Raw genomic sequence first — 14,211 nt, forward strand, 5'->3', positions numbered from 1 at the left:
GAGGAGAAACTGACTTCAACAATCGACATTGGAGTCACTAACATTGGTACATGTACACACATTCCACCTTTTCCCTCCATACCACATAGATAGAGGTGACAACATACTGTAAATGCAGAAATGTTCGCGGTGGTTTTATGTTCGCGGTTTTTGCGGTGAACTATTCAGCGCGAACTTAAAAACCACCGTGAAATTCTTTGCCCACCTTTGACCGTAGTGCTACTATCGTTTCAAACGCAAACTTAAAACCACCGCAAACACTCAATTTTCTCCCTACCACAAAATAAAAAACCACGCGAACTTGAAATGTATTTACAGTACCGGACAACTTATCACACCTGAAATAGTCATCATCTTTAATCTTTAATGCAATTTCACACCCCAAGGCTGATTGCACATGAGATAATAAATCACAATGCAGACAGTGAACACTGAACACTGTGTCTAATCTACTGTAAGATTCTATATTCATTATTGTTGCTGGAGAAAATGAATTGTCCCACATTTTACATAAGTCGCTGTACTTTTGTTGTGTCAATAAAGAATGTCTTGTAATATCATATTTTTTGACAAGTAGAAATCTTATTCTTTGAGGGGCTTTAATAAAGAAAAGGTAGGAGAAATTGTAGCAACTGCTTTTACATGTACATGTAGATACAAACATGCAGTGAATGCTTCTATTTTCCTCCTACCACAAATGTGAATTACAGAAGCAAGCGCATGTACTGTACTTCGTGAAATATTCGATTTTGGTTTTATGTTCACAGTTTCCAAGGTAAGCCCTTATTGATTAAAACTCATCAAAACAGAAATATGTGCTCTTTCTTACTCGTACTGTATTGTGCCTCTTTTTTCCCCAACTCCTACCATGTGTACATGTATTATAGAATAAAGCGCATGTACTGTACTTCGTGAAATCTTTGCTTTCAGTTTTATGTTCACAGTTTTCAAAGTATTAAGCTTTTACTGAAGTGAAAACTTTCTTACTACTGTATTGTGCCTCTTTTTCCCTCCTACCTCAGAATGAAGTCCACTGGAACTTAAAAACGATTTACGGCATGTAGAATACAGTCCTGCGCTATATCTGCTGATTCTTCTCCCACTTATCTAGCAAAGGTCGTACCCCGCCCCAGTCAGAACTCATGAAGTTGTCATACCGCATGAGGAGGTACATCTCGCTGCAGGGTACATGTCAGATACAATCAAGATACTGAGCTGCCATTGTTCCAGCTTCTCCAAGTGTACTTCGCTGTGTAAACAGCAGGGCTGGAAATACTGTAAATGCAGAAATGTTCGTGGTGGTTTTATGTTCGCGATTTTTCCAGTGAACTTTCAGCGCGAACTTAAAGCGCTAACTGTAGCGCTACTATTGTTTCAAACGCAAATTTAAAACCACCGCGAACACTCTATTTTCTCCCTACCGCAAAATAAAAACCACGCGAACGTAAATGCATTTATAGTACCTGCCAGCAGTTTCTCAAGTTATCTTTCCTGCCATCCTTTCTGCAAATACCACTTTTATGATTTGTATACAATGTATCAATGCATACAAACATATATTTCAAGTAGTGTCTCATAAAAATGTACTTAAGTGGGTGCAAATTGGAGTCTATGATTATTTAATATCCAAAAGTATCATCCCATTATCTTGTGCTCTAATGGAACACTATACAAAGAATGAACCAGAACAACAATGGTTGTACGTGTACCGTGCTGATACCTACTTATTCGTAAATGGGGATTCATGCTACCCACTTGAATTCTTTACCTGCAAAAGTTGCTTTTGTTTTTAGTAATTTTATCTGTCAATCACAAAATTTCTTCTGCAATTTGCCGCTGGGCATTTCGAGCCCTGAACAATTTACACAGAGACAAAGGATAAGAGAGTCACCAGGACTGGGTGACTTGTCCGTTAAATGAGCCAGAACATAATCTAGGACTCCTGTGACTCATCTGATAGGGTGGGAGGGACAACAGGATAAGCTGGCAGGTACCAGATTAGGCCTGAGATAAGTCAGGGACCACCCCTGGAGATTAGCGCTCATCTTAAGGAAAGGTGTCCTCTTTCCAGGTGAGAGAAGACAGGCAGACAACAATGTAGCGTCCAGATACTGTACATTCATTTAAGTTTGCGGTGAACCTAAGTTTGCAGCATTTGAAATGACAATAATTAATGTAGCATTGAGATAGTGTAGATTCATTTGAGTTTGCAGCATTTAAAATGACAACAATGTAGCATCGATATACGGTAGATTCATTTAAGTTTGCAGCATTTAAAATTACCACAATGTAGCATCGAGATACAGTAGATGCATTTAGGTATGCAGCATATAAATGACAACTATGTAGCATCGAGATACAGTAGATTCATCCATGACTGCAGCATATAAAATGACAACAATGTAGTAGCAAGATACTGTAGATTCATTAAGGTTTGCAGCACTTGAACTTTGCTGTATGGTGAAAATGAAAGGTTTGCAGTATCTTTCAATTTGTGGTTGAAAAAATATGTAGTAGTAACACAACGGAAGACAACATATGATTGTTAGGTGATGAGTTTGTAGTGAAAGGTCACCAAGATCTGTGGACTTTAAAACATAGCAAAAATGTCAAACTTTACAGTAACACAGACTGACGCTATGTCAAACTCACCAGACTGCTTGGACATGACAACAAAGTAAGACATCAGATAGTTCCACTAATTAAGAGCATTCCTGTGGCAGGAAAACCAACATGTTTACACAAAGAATCTGACACCCAAAATTGGAACATATAAATCAAGTACCAACAGTACCATGCTTACCACAACTGCAATGCTACAAAACAGATTGTATCTTCTGCATAATTATGTACAAGTTTTTTAACTTTGTAACAGTTGGTCTTGTCTTCCCTTATAAAAGTATAGTTTTCTGGGAATTTAATTCTGATCATTTTTGTCTTAACAGCCACTGCTTCTAATCTCAACAGATTAAGACTAATCCTAGCATGATTTTTCCTTTGTTCAATTTGTGGAAATGGGTAAGGAGGTCCTAGTTTGGATTCCCCACCAGGAAATTTGTTTTTTTTACACCACTGAATATCTATTTTTGATCTATTGAGAGAAAATTTTGTAGAGCTTATTTGCTATTTTTTGTTTGGGGGTATCTACATGAATTCCCAAACAAAAATCTTGGGGGGGGGACTGTTCCCTAGACCCCCCTCTGATCAAGAAGCAAGGCAGTAACAGAAGAGCTACCTGTGCTGCTTGATGTCCTATCAGGTATTTTCTGATACAGGTCAACGATGTGATGGAAGATGGGCAGTAAAAGAGAATGCATACCGTGATAATTGCCCACAAATGATATACATGTACCGCTTAAGAAGTTGCATAACTCTTTATTTTTCATCATTTACAACTGAATTTGAACTGAAGATGCATTTAATTGTCTTCTGTCTATATCTGTATCTGTATCTGCATCTGTGTTGTTCAACTGGTAACACACTTAACTTTACAGCAAGCAGCAGCAGCTGGTTATAATACAGTACTGTATATTATGATATTATAACATGTCTGTCTTCAGGACAGAAATTTGCTCGTTGGGACAAAAATTTCACCCAGGCCATAAAAAATTGTCATGAAATTGACAAAATTTTTGTAATCTTAAAATGATAGAATTGGCAACGAAAATGACAAAACAAGGGCTCCTGAACAATAAGTAGGACTAGACAAAAATGTGAAGCTGGAGACAGCCCTGGTTACATACAACGACCCGAGGCACCCATCTTTTGCATATCAAACTCAATACCTTGCTTAAAGCTATATGAATCTGTTCTTATGTTGAAGAATTCTAGGAAAGAAGAAATATTTCAACAACTCAATTCTGGGTTGATAGTCTTTGTCTAAAAGAAAGACCCATGTTCCAACAGTATCCATTCTGTAATTCAACACTAGAGATGTTGTTCTTTAATATGTAAATTTTGCCCTATCAAGTGATCCCTACATATTGCCATATTGGCACTATCTTTGACATTTGACCCGTGAGCTAGCCATGAATCTATAGCTACAATGTACCAGGTCAATAAAAAAATATATCTAAAAAAATTATTGACACAATGATATGTGAATGGATGTTTACTTGGATTTTACTTGTTTACATAATAATCATCATACCATTTTATTTCATTCTTCAAACAAGCTACATTTGTACATGTACACACCCAAGCATACAATAACAAATATCGGTTACTGGATACAAATTATCGTGAACAGATATGTAAGATATACATAATTATACAGGGGCAAAGATTTGAAAAAAGGTGCAAACCTCCAAGCAAGATGCTGGGTTTAGCTTCTTTGATATCAGGTCCTGTTTTCTGATATTATCTAAATCTTTCTAGATGTCAGGATTTTTAGCTCATGTGCTTCCTCTAGGGGACCACTAGAAAGACATACAACATGCTGTCTACAACATACAAAAACATGTCTTAAGCTAACAGGATCCTATAGATACATCTGCTTGGAGATTGACCTTGACTTTGTCTTCAGCTGACTTGTAAGTAAAGCCAATAAAAACTTCTGTCTGTGTGTACATTCACAATACTAAAAGCAAAAGCTCTGACTGGCTAGATATACTGTACAGTATGCCAGTCTGGATGACTAATTCAGAGAATGAAACCACCAAAAAAGGACTACATGTACACTGCCTGAATACAGAATAGGGATTCCCACTGTGAATGGAAGACCCACTGTTCTAACAGTAGTTGGTATAATAAAAGTGCTAAAACTTCAGTGGTACTATTCACTTGCATTTGGAGTATATTTCATAATAGATAACATTGACTTGCTACAGATACTGAAGAAGGTGCATCTCGGCGGCGGACAGGTCCATTGATATTCCGGACACACCTGTCCAGTCACACCTGTCCGGTCTCATCCCGGGGTACATCTGTAACCCACGTGCTACCGAGCCCCTCCAAACACCATAATGGACATGTTAATACACCTGCAATTTTACGGCGGAAGGGATCACAGGCGGTGGGTCATCGGGTCAAGCCCAAATGGAACTAGCAATTTTGGGCACCAACCGGGAACTCTGGAAAATTACCTTCAAACTACATGCTCCTCCCTGTAGTAATTACCAATCAAAGGGGTATATTACTACCTGCCGCGTCCACTTAGCCTGATGTTTGGCTTCTAAAATAGTGAAGACATCTAGAATGTCCTGAACTGCGCGGAAAGGCAACATATGTAGCAGCTTATCTTCAGTTGTGCGAGAGAGAAAGAGAAAGAGAGAGTTCTGACGGGAACTGTCGTTCGGATCTACGCCGAGATGATGAATGGCGCGAGAATACGCATGAACCGCAGGCTGGCAGTGGTTTAATACAGGAACTAATCATGATGGGAGCTGACAGTGAAACATTGCCGCCAAATGAGTCCATATACCAGGTGGCATGCATTTCTCAGCTTACACAAGAAGGATTACGGCAAATCTCTGCTTACTCAAGGAGAAATGTCAGTGCCATATAAGGCAGGCTATATTTCCTGGGGGATGATGTGGTGATTTGCAAAACATTAAACATAAATTACGGAAGATGCAAGTGGCGACAGCCAGCAGGTGGTTCAGAGAGGAAGATTGCTGGCTCTGGCGGCACTTAAGTAGCTTTTATACCGCCGGCTCTTTGCCGAGTTTAGTCTGATCACAGCATATTGGACAACAGCACCTGCCACTCTAGTCCTGCCCAACTCTGTCTACTTAGACGTAAGACAAAACACAGGTCCTACCTACATGTCTACTAGAAATGCTAACTGACAAGAGCAAGTACAGTCAAACATGTACTGGTGCCCGTGGTGGGCTGTTTTCAGCTTAAAATTCGTTTCCATTCTGCTCATTATTTGGGAGGCCATGTTCATAATTTCCTTGTTGAATCTGCCATTTTAAGCTTACAGAAATACTTTGTAATCAATTTCATGGCATGATGTTCAGCTTTTCTGCATGACTTTGTTTAGTCCCCACAAGCAAATTGCTGTCCCAGGACAGAAAGACGGGTCCTGGACATAGCCCTGTACCCACCTCTGCATAAGGACCATCTAACCATTTTTTGTGGTCCCTTAGAAAATTTTCCCCATAGACCCAAGCATTAAGAATCCTGTATGTAATAGCCACCTGTCTACAGTGATCGTTTTATCCCAAGAACTTGAGCGGTCACTGTAGGCAGGTCTGACTGTAAAATCTCAACAAGACAGAACTTCACATTGTCACAGACTCACAGTACACAACACAACACAGCATGTACAATGCCTGCCAAGCCTGTGTATTGAGTAGTATTCATATACTCCACCTGTGTATACAGAGGTACTGGCACATTACAACTCCAGAGGGTTGAAATAGCTCTTAACGCTTAAATTTGATTTATCACATGCTGAAACCTATGGTTAAATGTTAGCAGCTAGCAACTATCAACTAGAAGATTGCTTGAAGGAAGAAAAGTATCCCCGGCAGACTCTTGTGTCTCATAAACGTCTGAGAAGCAGGCAAGATATATATGATATAGTAGTAATCAATAACTGTTCTCCCTGAAGCATATGCCTGATGCAAAAATGCAAGGACTCAATTATTATACTTCTGTGAGAATGGTAATGTTATTAGATGATTTATGTCTTGGAATTGAGAGAAGCAAGTTTTGCTGAAAAGCATTCAGCAATGATATACAGCTAAGGACTTTCTATTTTGTAACATAAACCTGTGATATCATTACATAATATAGTTGGTATATTTTGTAGATTCATTTCTAGATTGTTTTCCCCCATCTCTCAAATGAGTAGTTTGTTTGTTTGTTTATCTGTATACCCGGTGAAGTGCTTCAGTGCATAACACACCAGATTTGTACAGAAGAGCACAAGCTGCAGATCCGGACAAATTTATAGTTATGAAATATATAACAGGTCTATTCATATTTCAATCCTTTGGAAATAAAGAAAAATTATTTCTTGCATCCATTGTGATACATAGCTGATAATGTTAGTGAACACTTACTTTTTCAGTTTTTTTTGTGTCCAAAATCTGTACATAGGATGACAAGAAAGACACACATGTTTGAGGAACCAATACTAATGGAACATCACATGTTGGGCAACTTGGTTCCTTACTGTAGCCAGATTTTGAAGCTATAGAGGTTTCTTGCCCTTTCCCAAGTCAACATGTGTTCAAAACTGAATCTACACATAATTTGGCCAGTCCACACTAGGGTGGACCCCTACTATTGTCGATAAGTCTGGTGGGATCTTAAACATGCTCAACCTGTGTCTCTCCTCAAACATGGGACCTTTGCCTTAACATTCCCATCAAAAGGACTGTACTCCCCTTTCAGTAATGTACCAGTCAGAGAAACAGGATTCAAACCCCCAACCTTTGGCTCCATATGGCAAGCAGTGGGGTCATTTTGGTCAAACCTGCCCAAGAAGACCACTTAGGGGACAGGTGGGACACTATAGACAGGATTCTTACTGCTTGTGTCAATGGGCAAAATTATCTAATAAGGGACTTCCAAACAGTGGTCACATTGACCAGGTGGTCCCTATGTAAAGGTGGTCACTTGTACAGGTTTGACCGTAGTCAGTTCCACCTTGATAGATGGATTGGCTTAGATACCGCTGGTATATCAATGCTTACCTGTAACATGTTCAGGTCCAGTCCAGCCATGTTGTTGAGCATCCTGATCCCCATGGTGGCCACGTGGAGGGTGTGAGGGGGGAAGGCCTCGGGAGGGGGGGAGGGGCCCCTCTCTGGGGCGCCGCTGTGGAGCAGCATGCCATACAGCAGGGACACGATCCCCACCAACTCTGTCACCTGGTAGGTGTGGATCAGCTGAGTCGTGTCGTCTTTCTTTGGACCTTTGTCACCGTTTGATCTACAGAATAAAGTCACATTGTATAAAAAACTTATAGAGGAAAGAGACAATTTGTAACAGAACACTGCAAATAGAGTTGTCAACAGGGCTGTCTCCATCCCAGGATGGAAATTTTCTAGTCGGGACAAAAAAAAAAGTCACTCTGTCCATCCCAAAAATTAGAACTTCATGACATAAAATTGATGAAAACGCATGTTTGTAGGCTTAAAATGACAGATTTAACAACGAAAATTAAAACATTGGATCTCAAACAATGAGTGGGATGGAAAAAAAATGTAAAGCTGGAGACAGTCCTGGTTGTCAATGAAGTGCATAAAGCAGAATCAGCCTTTCATGCATGCAAATGTAAAGCAATTTGCAATTCTAGGATCATCCAGTGTCCCACTAGAAATAAAAACTTTGTATCAGCTTCCAACTTAAAGTCACCCACAAGTTATGCAAATAAGACCACAACGTGCAAAAAGATTTAACTTTTTACTGTCATAAACAATGGTAAACTCCAGACATAGTCAACTTCTGATGTAATATATTGCCACATGGCAAATTCACCTTTAGCACTCAAAAAGTGTAGTGATGTGCTAGAATTGGCAATGAATGACATAATGGAGAATATAAACTGTTCAGTTTTGACTGAATTTCTCAGTCCTCTTTTTTGAGTTGGCAAACAGTTTAGATTCTCCATAATGTAATTTGCCAACTCAGATGAACTTTCATGCTAGGACACTGACATTTCAACCCTTCACTTTTGATACTAAAAATTGTAAAGAAGGTAACAGATGAACTTACTTTCCAAGAGAAGATACAAATTTGTTCATGGAGGCTAGCAGGCCCATCCCACTCCCAAGGAACTCAGCAGCCTTCAGATCCTGGTCGATTGGCCCTCGCACACTCTTAAAGTACTGGGACAGCTTGTCCACTATGCCCACACTCACAACATAGCTGTGAAACGAGATATGCACAAGGATTAGTAACATATGTAGTAACCTTTTTGCAGATACTGATTTTTCTAAGGTCATCTGCTGTTGGTACTGGACACTGATCTTTGAACAGATGTGTCGCATTGAATTTTTTTAACCACTATGATCCCGTTGCCTTAGTGAATAAAGAAATAAAAAGATTGTCAGGACTAGTAGAAAATAATGACTTGCTAAGTCGTAGAAAATGTGCACAAATTTGCACCTCGCCATAATCATCTTTCCAGGGAGATATTTATGACTCATTGGCATTGTAAAAAGCACAAGACAATTGAGATGTTATGTAAATATTACCCCCTCCAACCATTGTTTTTGTCTGAGTGCTTTAAACATCTGATACACACAGACATAAACTGTGCATGTGACAAATATGTCACCTATGTAAACAATGAAGGGTACAGTGTCTTCTGCTACTCTAAAAAAATTCTTTTCCTGCCTTTTACAGAATGTATCAGTAATCCAGCAGAAGTTACGATGATCCTAACAGTTATCAATGATAGCATCTTCTCCTGTCTTTGATATAATATTATGGTTGCTGTCCTCGGTGCTGAAACGATGCCCCTACAGGTATCAATGGAGACTTTCAACGGTTGAAACTTACACATTTGTGCTTTCTTCCTGACCTATGATTTTATTTGGGTTTTCTTGACTCAACGAATTTGGGCAGTTGTACATATCAGAGATTGATTTTAAAGACTTTTTTCAGGTTTCATTTTTCTATCTGTTACACGGAAGGGCAGTTACATGTACATGTACATGTATAACGATTGAACAATACAGATTCCTAGCCCTTCCCCCAAAGTTCATTGCTATACAGTTAATGCCCTGATTCTAACACCTAGTTTTCTCTGACAGACATAGAAAAAAACAAGGTATCAGACTTGAAACAATACAGAGCCCTATTCCAGTGTGTGTGTATATGATACCAAGTAATCAGAGATTATTGCGAAACGTAACAAACACACTTGATCTATCTTTTCATATCATTTTTAGTTGAGTAATATCTTCAACAGTGAAAGAAGAAAATTTGTTATTTTTCGTTCTGCTGGTGTGTAAGGTAAATCTATGGGTGAAAAGAATAATTTACTAGCAAAACAAGCCGTAAAAAAGCAGTCTCTGAGAAGCGATAGCATCTGATCCCAAACTTTGTCATAGATAAAGGGGGAAAACAACCCAAAGGTTAGATTACAGATCAGATAAAACCTTGACATTCAAAAAGTGTTGCTATTATGGTTCAGTCTATGCAGCTAGACGGCACAATTGCAGCCCAAACATACCAAAATATCAGCTTTCTCGTCTGTTTATTTCTGTCTGGGGTCATGGTACTTCAGGTTTGGAAATCGCAGGTGTTGGTATACCAGGTACAGCTCAAAGATAGAGACATAGACGTACACGTTACATCCATTCGTGTGTACAACAATGTACGTGAAATCATACATTATACAGAGATAGACTTTTAAGTTTTGTAACGATGACAAGCCTACATGTACAGCACAGGTATAGCTGCGAGATGTTAGTGGTAACGTGTACAATTTATTAGAAGAAGCTGGTAGGTAAACATGCCCTAACACTGTCACAAGGTGGTGTCAACACAAACAGTTGATCAGAGCGGCCAGGTCTGCACATACCCCCGGGGTCACCCCTTCCACAATATTTCTGTGTTTTGACTTTGTAGGGGAAATGAGGTTCCGGGGTCAGGTGGAAACAAAGTCGAGACGAGACCTTTAGAAGTCGTACACATCGACATAATTTGTGTTGGTTTTGTATATAGGATACTTGGAATAGTTTGGAGCGGGACCAAACACACACGCAGCACGCCAAGTAATTTACACAACACAGGCCTTGTTGGGGCAACCCGGGCCGCAACCAACAATAAGGGATTTGGGGAGCTTGATATATTGGTGAGGTTCAAAGGCAATGCTTTGGAGTACAGTTTAGATAAACTTCTGCTGTTCAGGGTGGAGATGTACCGATACAGGTAGAAGGGATTGACGTACTGTAACTTCATTTAGGTTTGCAGCATTTAAATCTTACTGCACGGTGAAAATTAGGAGTTTGCTGTATCTTTGAGTTTGTGGCTGAAATAATGGTAATAAACACAATGGTAAGCAGAACGTAAACATGTATGTTTGCAGCGTGATGAGGTCACGTTGTCACAAAGACTTGAACTTAAAAAACACGGCAAAAATGTCAAAAGTGACAGTGAACTATGATGGTAAGGAACAAAAACAGTAAAATGGTATTGTTGAAACAATATTTTTCCAGGACTAGATTCTACCATCATCTCAGTGAAACCACACCCACTGTGTGAAATCATTGTGCTTTAACGACTGATTTTTTAAAAAACATTGAAACAGGACACCCTGGTAGTGTTATTCCTGTTCTTGGATAATTGACACAAATTTGTGTCAATCTTACAGATTGTTTATGCTCGCTTAACATTGGAATGTCAGATCTTCAAAGGTTTTTGCAGTACTTGAGTGCGCACTGATACATGTATGGTTGTACACATTTGAGCAACAAACCACTGTTTACTTTTATTCTTATGCTATCTCATATCATGATATCATCATGATATTATGTTACATCCTTGAGGTACATGTTAGGAGAACAACTCAGGAGACAGCATAGAAAATAGGCAGGTTATTGTAGATTTGTACACTGCCAAATACAATGCAGGCTTTCAATTTCTTTCAAGGAATGGGCAGAAAATCTTTCTTACAGTGAGAATATTTAAGGAAAAAATGAGAAGAGAAAAAAAGGAACTGGTAGGAGACCCTTTGTGCCTATATTCTCACAGAAAGAACTTTCTTTCCTTCACAATTATATCAAAATCAGTTTGATCTTGAATTTTCTTGAAAATGCCTTGAAGTAATCTTCCTTGTTCAGTCTCCATTTAAGTATCTCTAATAGTACTTCTTATCACTTACTTGCTGAAAATTCTTTTGTTTTTATACTTTCTAGAAAGTGAAGTAAAAACTTCCATATCAGATTAGTCGCTACACTCAGTGAGGAGAGACCTTTGTGTGGTTTAGAAGTGAGCTGACTTATTTGTAGTTGACTGTGACAAAGTCCAGACCAAGTTCCCTGGTTCCTTATCAAGGCATTAACCAAACTTCCTACAACTCTCAAACTGCAGCGGTAGGTCTTGGCTGACGGTTTGTTTAGGCTGCTACCACCAGGAATTTTCCGAGCTGACACCCTGACACAAAGCATGTCCATTAGATGGAATGTGCCACAGATGCATTAGTTTATGGGTTACAAATAGCTGCTGATAGCCCATGGCACAATTCAAACCCATATCTGTCAGCTGGTGGGCCGGGGGAACGCTAGTCACATGTTCCGGCCATGCTGATTTCTTTTGGCTTTCCCAACAGGAAGAAGAGAATGCACTTCATGCATCCAAGCTATGAGTGATAAGTTATGGAAACATACTGGAATATATTTCAAAGTCAGTGTAAAACAATTGCAATTGACCATTATAAAGGACTGAAAAACAGTCAGAATCTAGTACATGTATGAGTTTAATAATCATCATTAAATGGTTCTGATAACAACAGAATTGTGCATGTTCTATAAGGCAGTGACTTGTCTCATTGTCCAATCCTAAACAACAGCTACAAACAACATTGCGGTCTATCCATGTACAAATGTATCAGAGATGTGAAAAGAAAAGGTCAAACTCCATTCGTCAAATGTTTAATTGCACCAAGGAAACGCGAAATCAAAGGCATGCTTCGTTTCTTCCTTCAAGTCAAAAGTTAACTTTCTACAAGAGAATGTGAAATTTGACGAAACCCAATTCTTTCTCTTCCCCCCCTCCCCCCCCCAAAAAAAAACTAAAACCAACCTTTCCTTGGAGAAAAACCTGTACCAATATTTTTGGTGTGTAAACGAGAATGGCATACTATACCGAGAACGGGGAGCTGGAAACACAGTGCTGTATTACTTTTGCCAAAGTAGCCAGTAGAAGCACTGACGCACGCAGCTAATGGATGTCTGTATAAGACCTCTTACCACAGGCCATTACCTGGCTGCTCCAAAGGGCACCACTAAAAGCTACTTGTGTGTCCTGTAGGCACTATTCCAGTTGCTAAGTTGCTCCTGATGAGCGCTTTTTCCAACGTTGTGCATCAACCTCATGTAGCTCTAAATCTGTCTGGATGCACTAGATGCACTGGAGTTTCGAGCTGAGTTGTTGTTCTAGCACCAAGGACAGTACCAGTGTGCTCTGTGTGCTACCTTACTTGCAGGGCTTGTCTATCCAAATCCAACCTACCAAACGTTTTTTCATAGAATCCTTAAGCTAGGATAATCTTGTTTTCTTTATGAAACTAGAGCATGTTAATATAAACACGATGATTGTGGGTTTACGATACACATCCTGACAAGCTGTCCAAATAGTCTTACCAGTAACGGTTACTGTTCAAATATTATATTGACAGCCACTCACTGACTGACCACGTTGGTAAGTGGTCGCGGTTCGGGCTTTAGAAAAGTTGTGTGAATTGCCTTCCAAGTGGGGGGTGCGCTTAAGCTGTTCGTATGGCGAGCCACGTGGCGGGGCCGCAGGTTATCCCTGCACGCACTCAAGCTTTTAGTACATCCAGTCCAATCTGCACTCAGCCCGAGCATACCTGGCATGTTAGCTTACTTCCACTGCGTGGGTACACGCTACATCAGCGGAACATCTCCTGCTCATATTAGCCTGCCCATCTCGCTACAGTGACTCGAATCCGTCTCAAACTAAGAGAAATTTTCAAACTTTCTCCGCAGACTGCTAAGACCCTTCGGTCGTATACACCTGTTCATTCCGTATGTATGACTTCATCCCTGCGGTTCTTCCGCGCTGGTGTCCTTGCCGTCCAATGAAAAACCTTTTACTCTGCAGATAGCCTGGCTAAGCCCCCCATCTCATCCTCTATATCTGTGCGCATCCGAGTCCATTTTTATTTCAGTCACGAGGACACGGCTAAAAGCACCTTTCAGATGGAATATGTCTGCGCACATAAGTTGGCCTGCCAGGCCATTTAGAACCCATTTTTCTTTCAAAGCCATTTGGATCACATATGGCAGGCTAGCAACACGGGGGAGAGAAATCAGTAAGCATGTCTTGCAACGTGAGGTGAGCAAATACTGACACAAGCTGCAAACGTACTTCACTCTACAATTTTTGTATTTGTACCTCAGGTTACATGATACCAGTTATCTTTATCTTAGACATTTGTATGCAGATGTTTCTGGCAAAGGTTTCTAGATAGGAATGGATAACAAAATATAATATTATGATTACTACCAACACAGATGAGCTTCAATGAAATATCATGAGGTTTAAAGTTGATATTACTCC

General features: G+C 39.7%; 1 protein-coding gene across 4 annotated transcripts in view; it reads right to left on the reverse strand.

Annotated features, from left to right (window-relative positions):
• Positions 1 to 14,211, reverse strand: part of LOC136428424 (S phase cyclin A-associated protein in the endoplasmic reticulum-like) — an 85,084-nt gene that overhangs the window by 21,631 nt on the left and 49,242 nt on the right. For all 4 annotated transcript variants that reach the window (XM_066417907.1, XM_066417909.1, XM_066417908.1 and 1 more), the window contains 2 exons: positions 8,674 to 8,826; positions 7,650 to 7,887 (listed from right to left, as the gene is read on the reverse strand). In XM_066417907.1, coding sequence (XP_066274004.1) covers positions 7,650 to 7,887; positions 8,674 to 8,826 — 391 coding nt within the window. The remainder of the gene's footprint in view (positions 1 to 7,649; positions 7,888 to 8,673; positions 8,827 to 14,211) is intronic.

The sequence above is a fragment of the Branchiostoma lanceolatum genome, chromosome 2, assembly GCF_035083965.1.
Source record: "Branchiostoma lanceolatum isolate klBraLanc5 chromosome 2, klBraLanc5.hap2, whole genome shotgun sequence".
Taxonomy (NCBI): domain Eukaryota; kingdom Metazoa; phylum Chordata; class Leptocardii; order Amphioxiformes; family Branchiostomatidae; genus Branchiostoma; species Branchiostoma lanceolatum.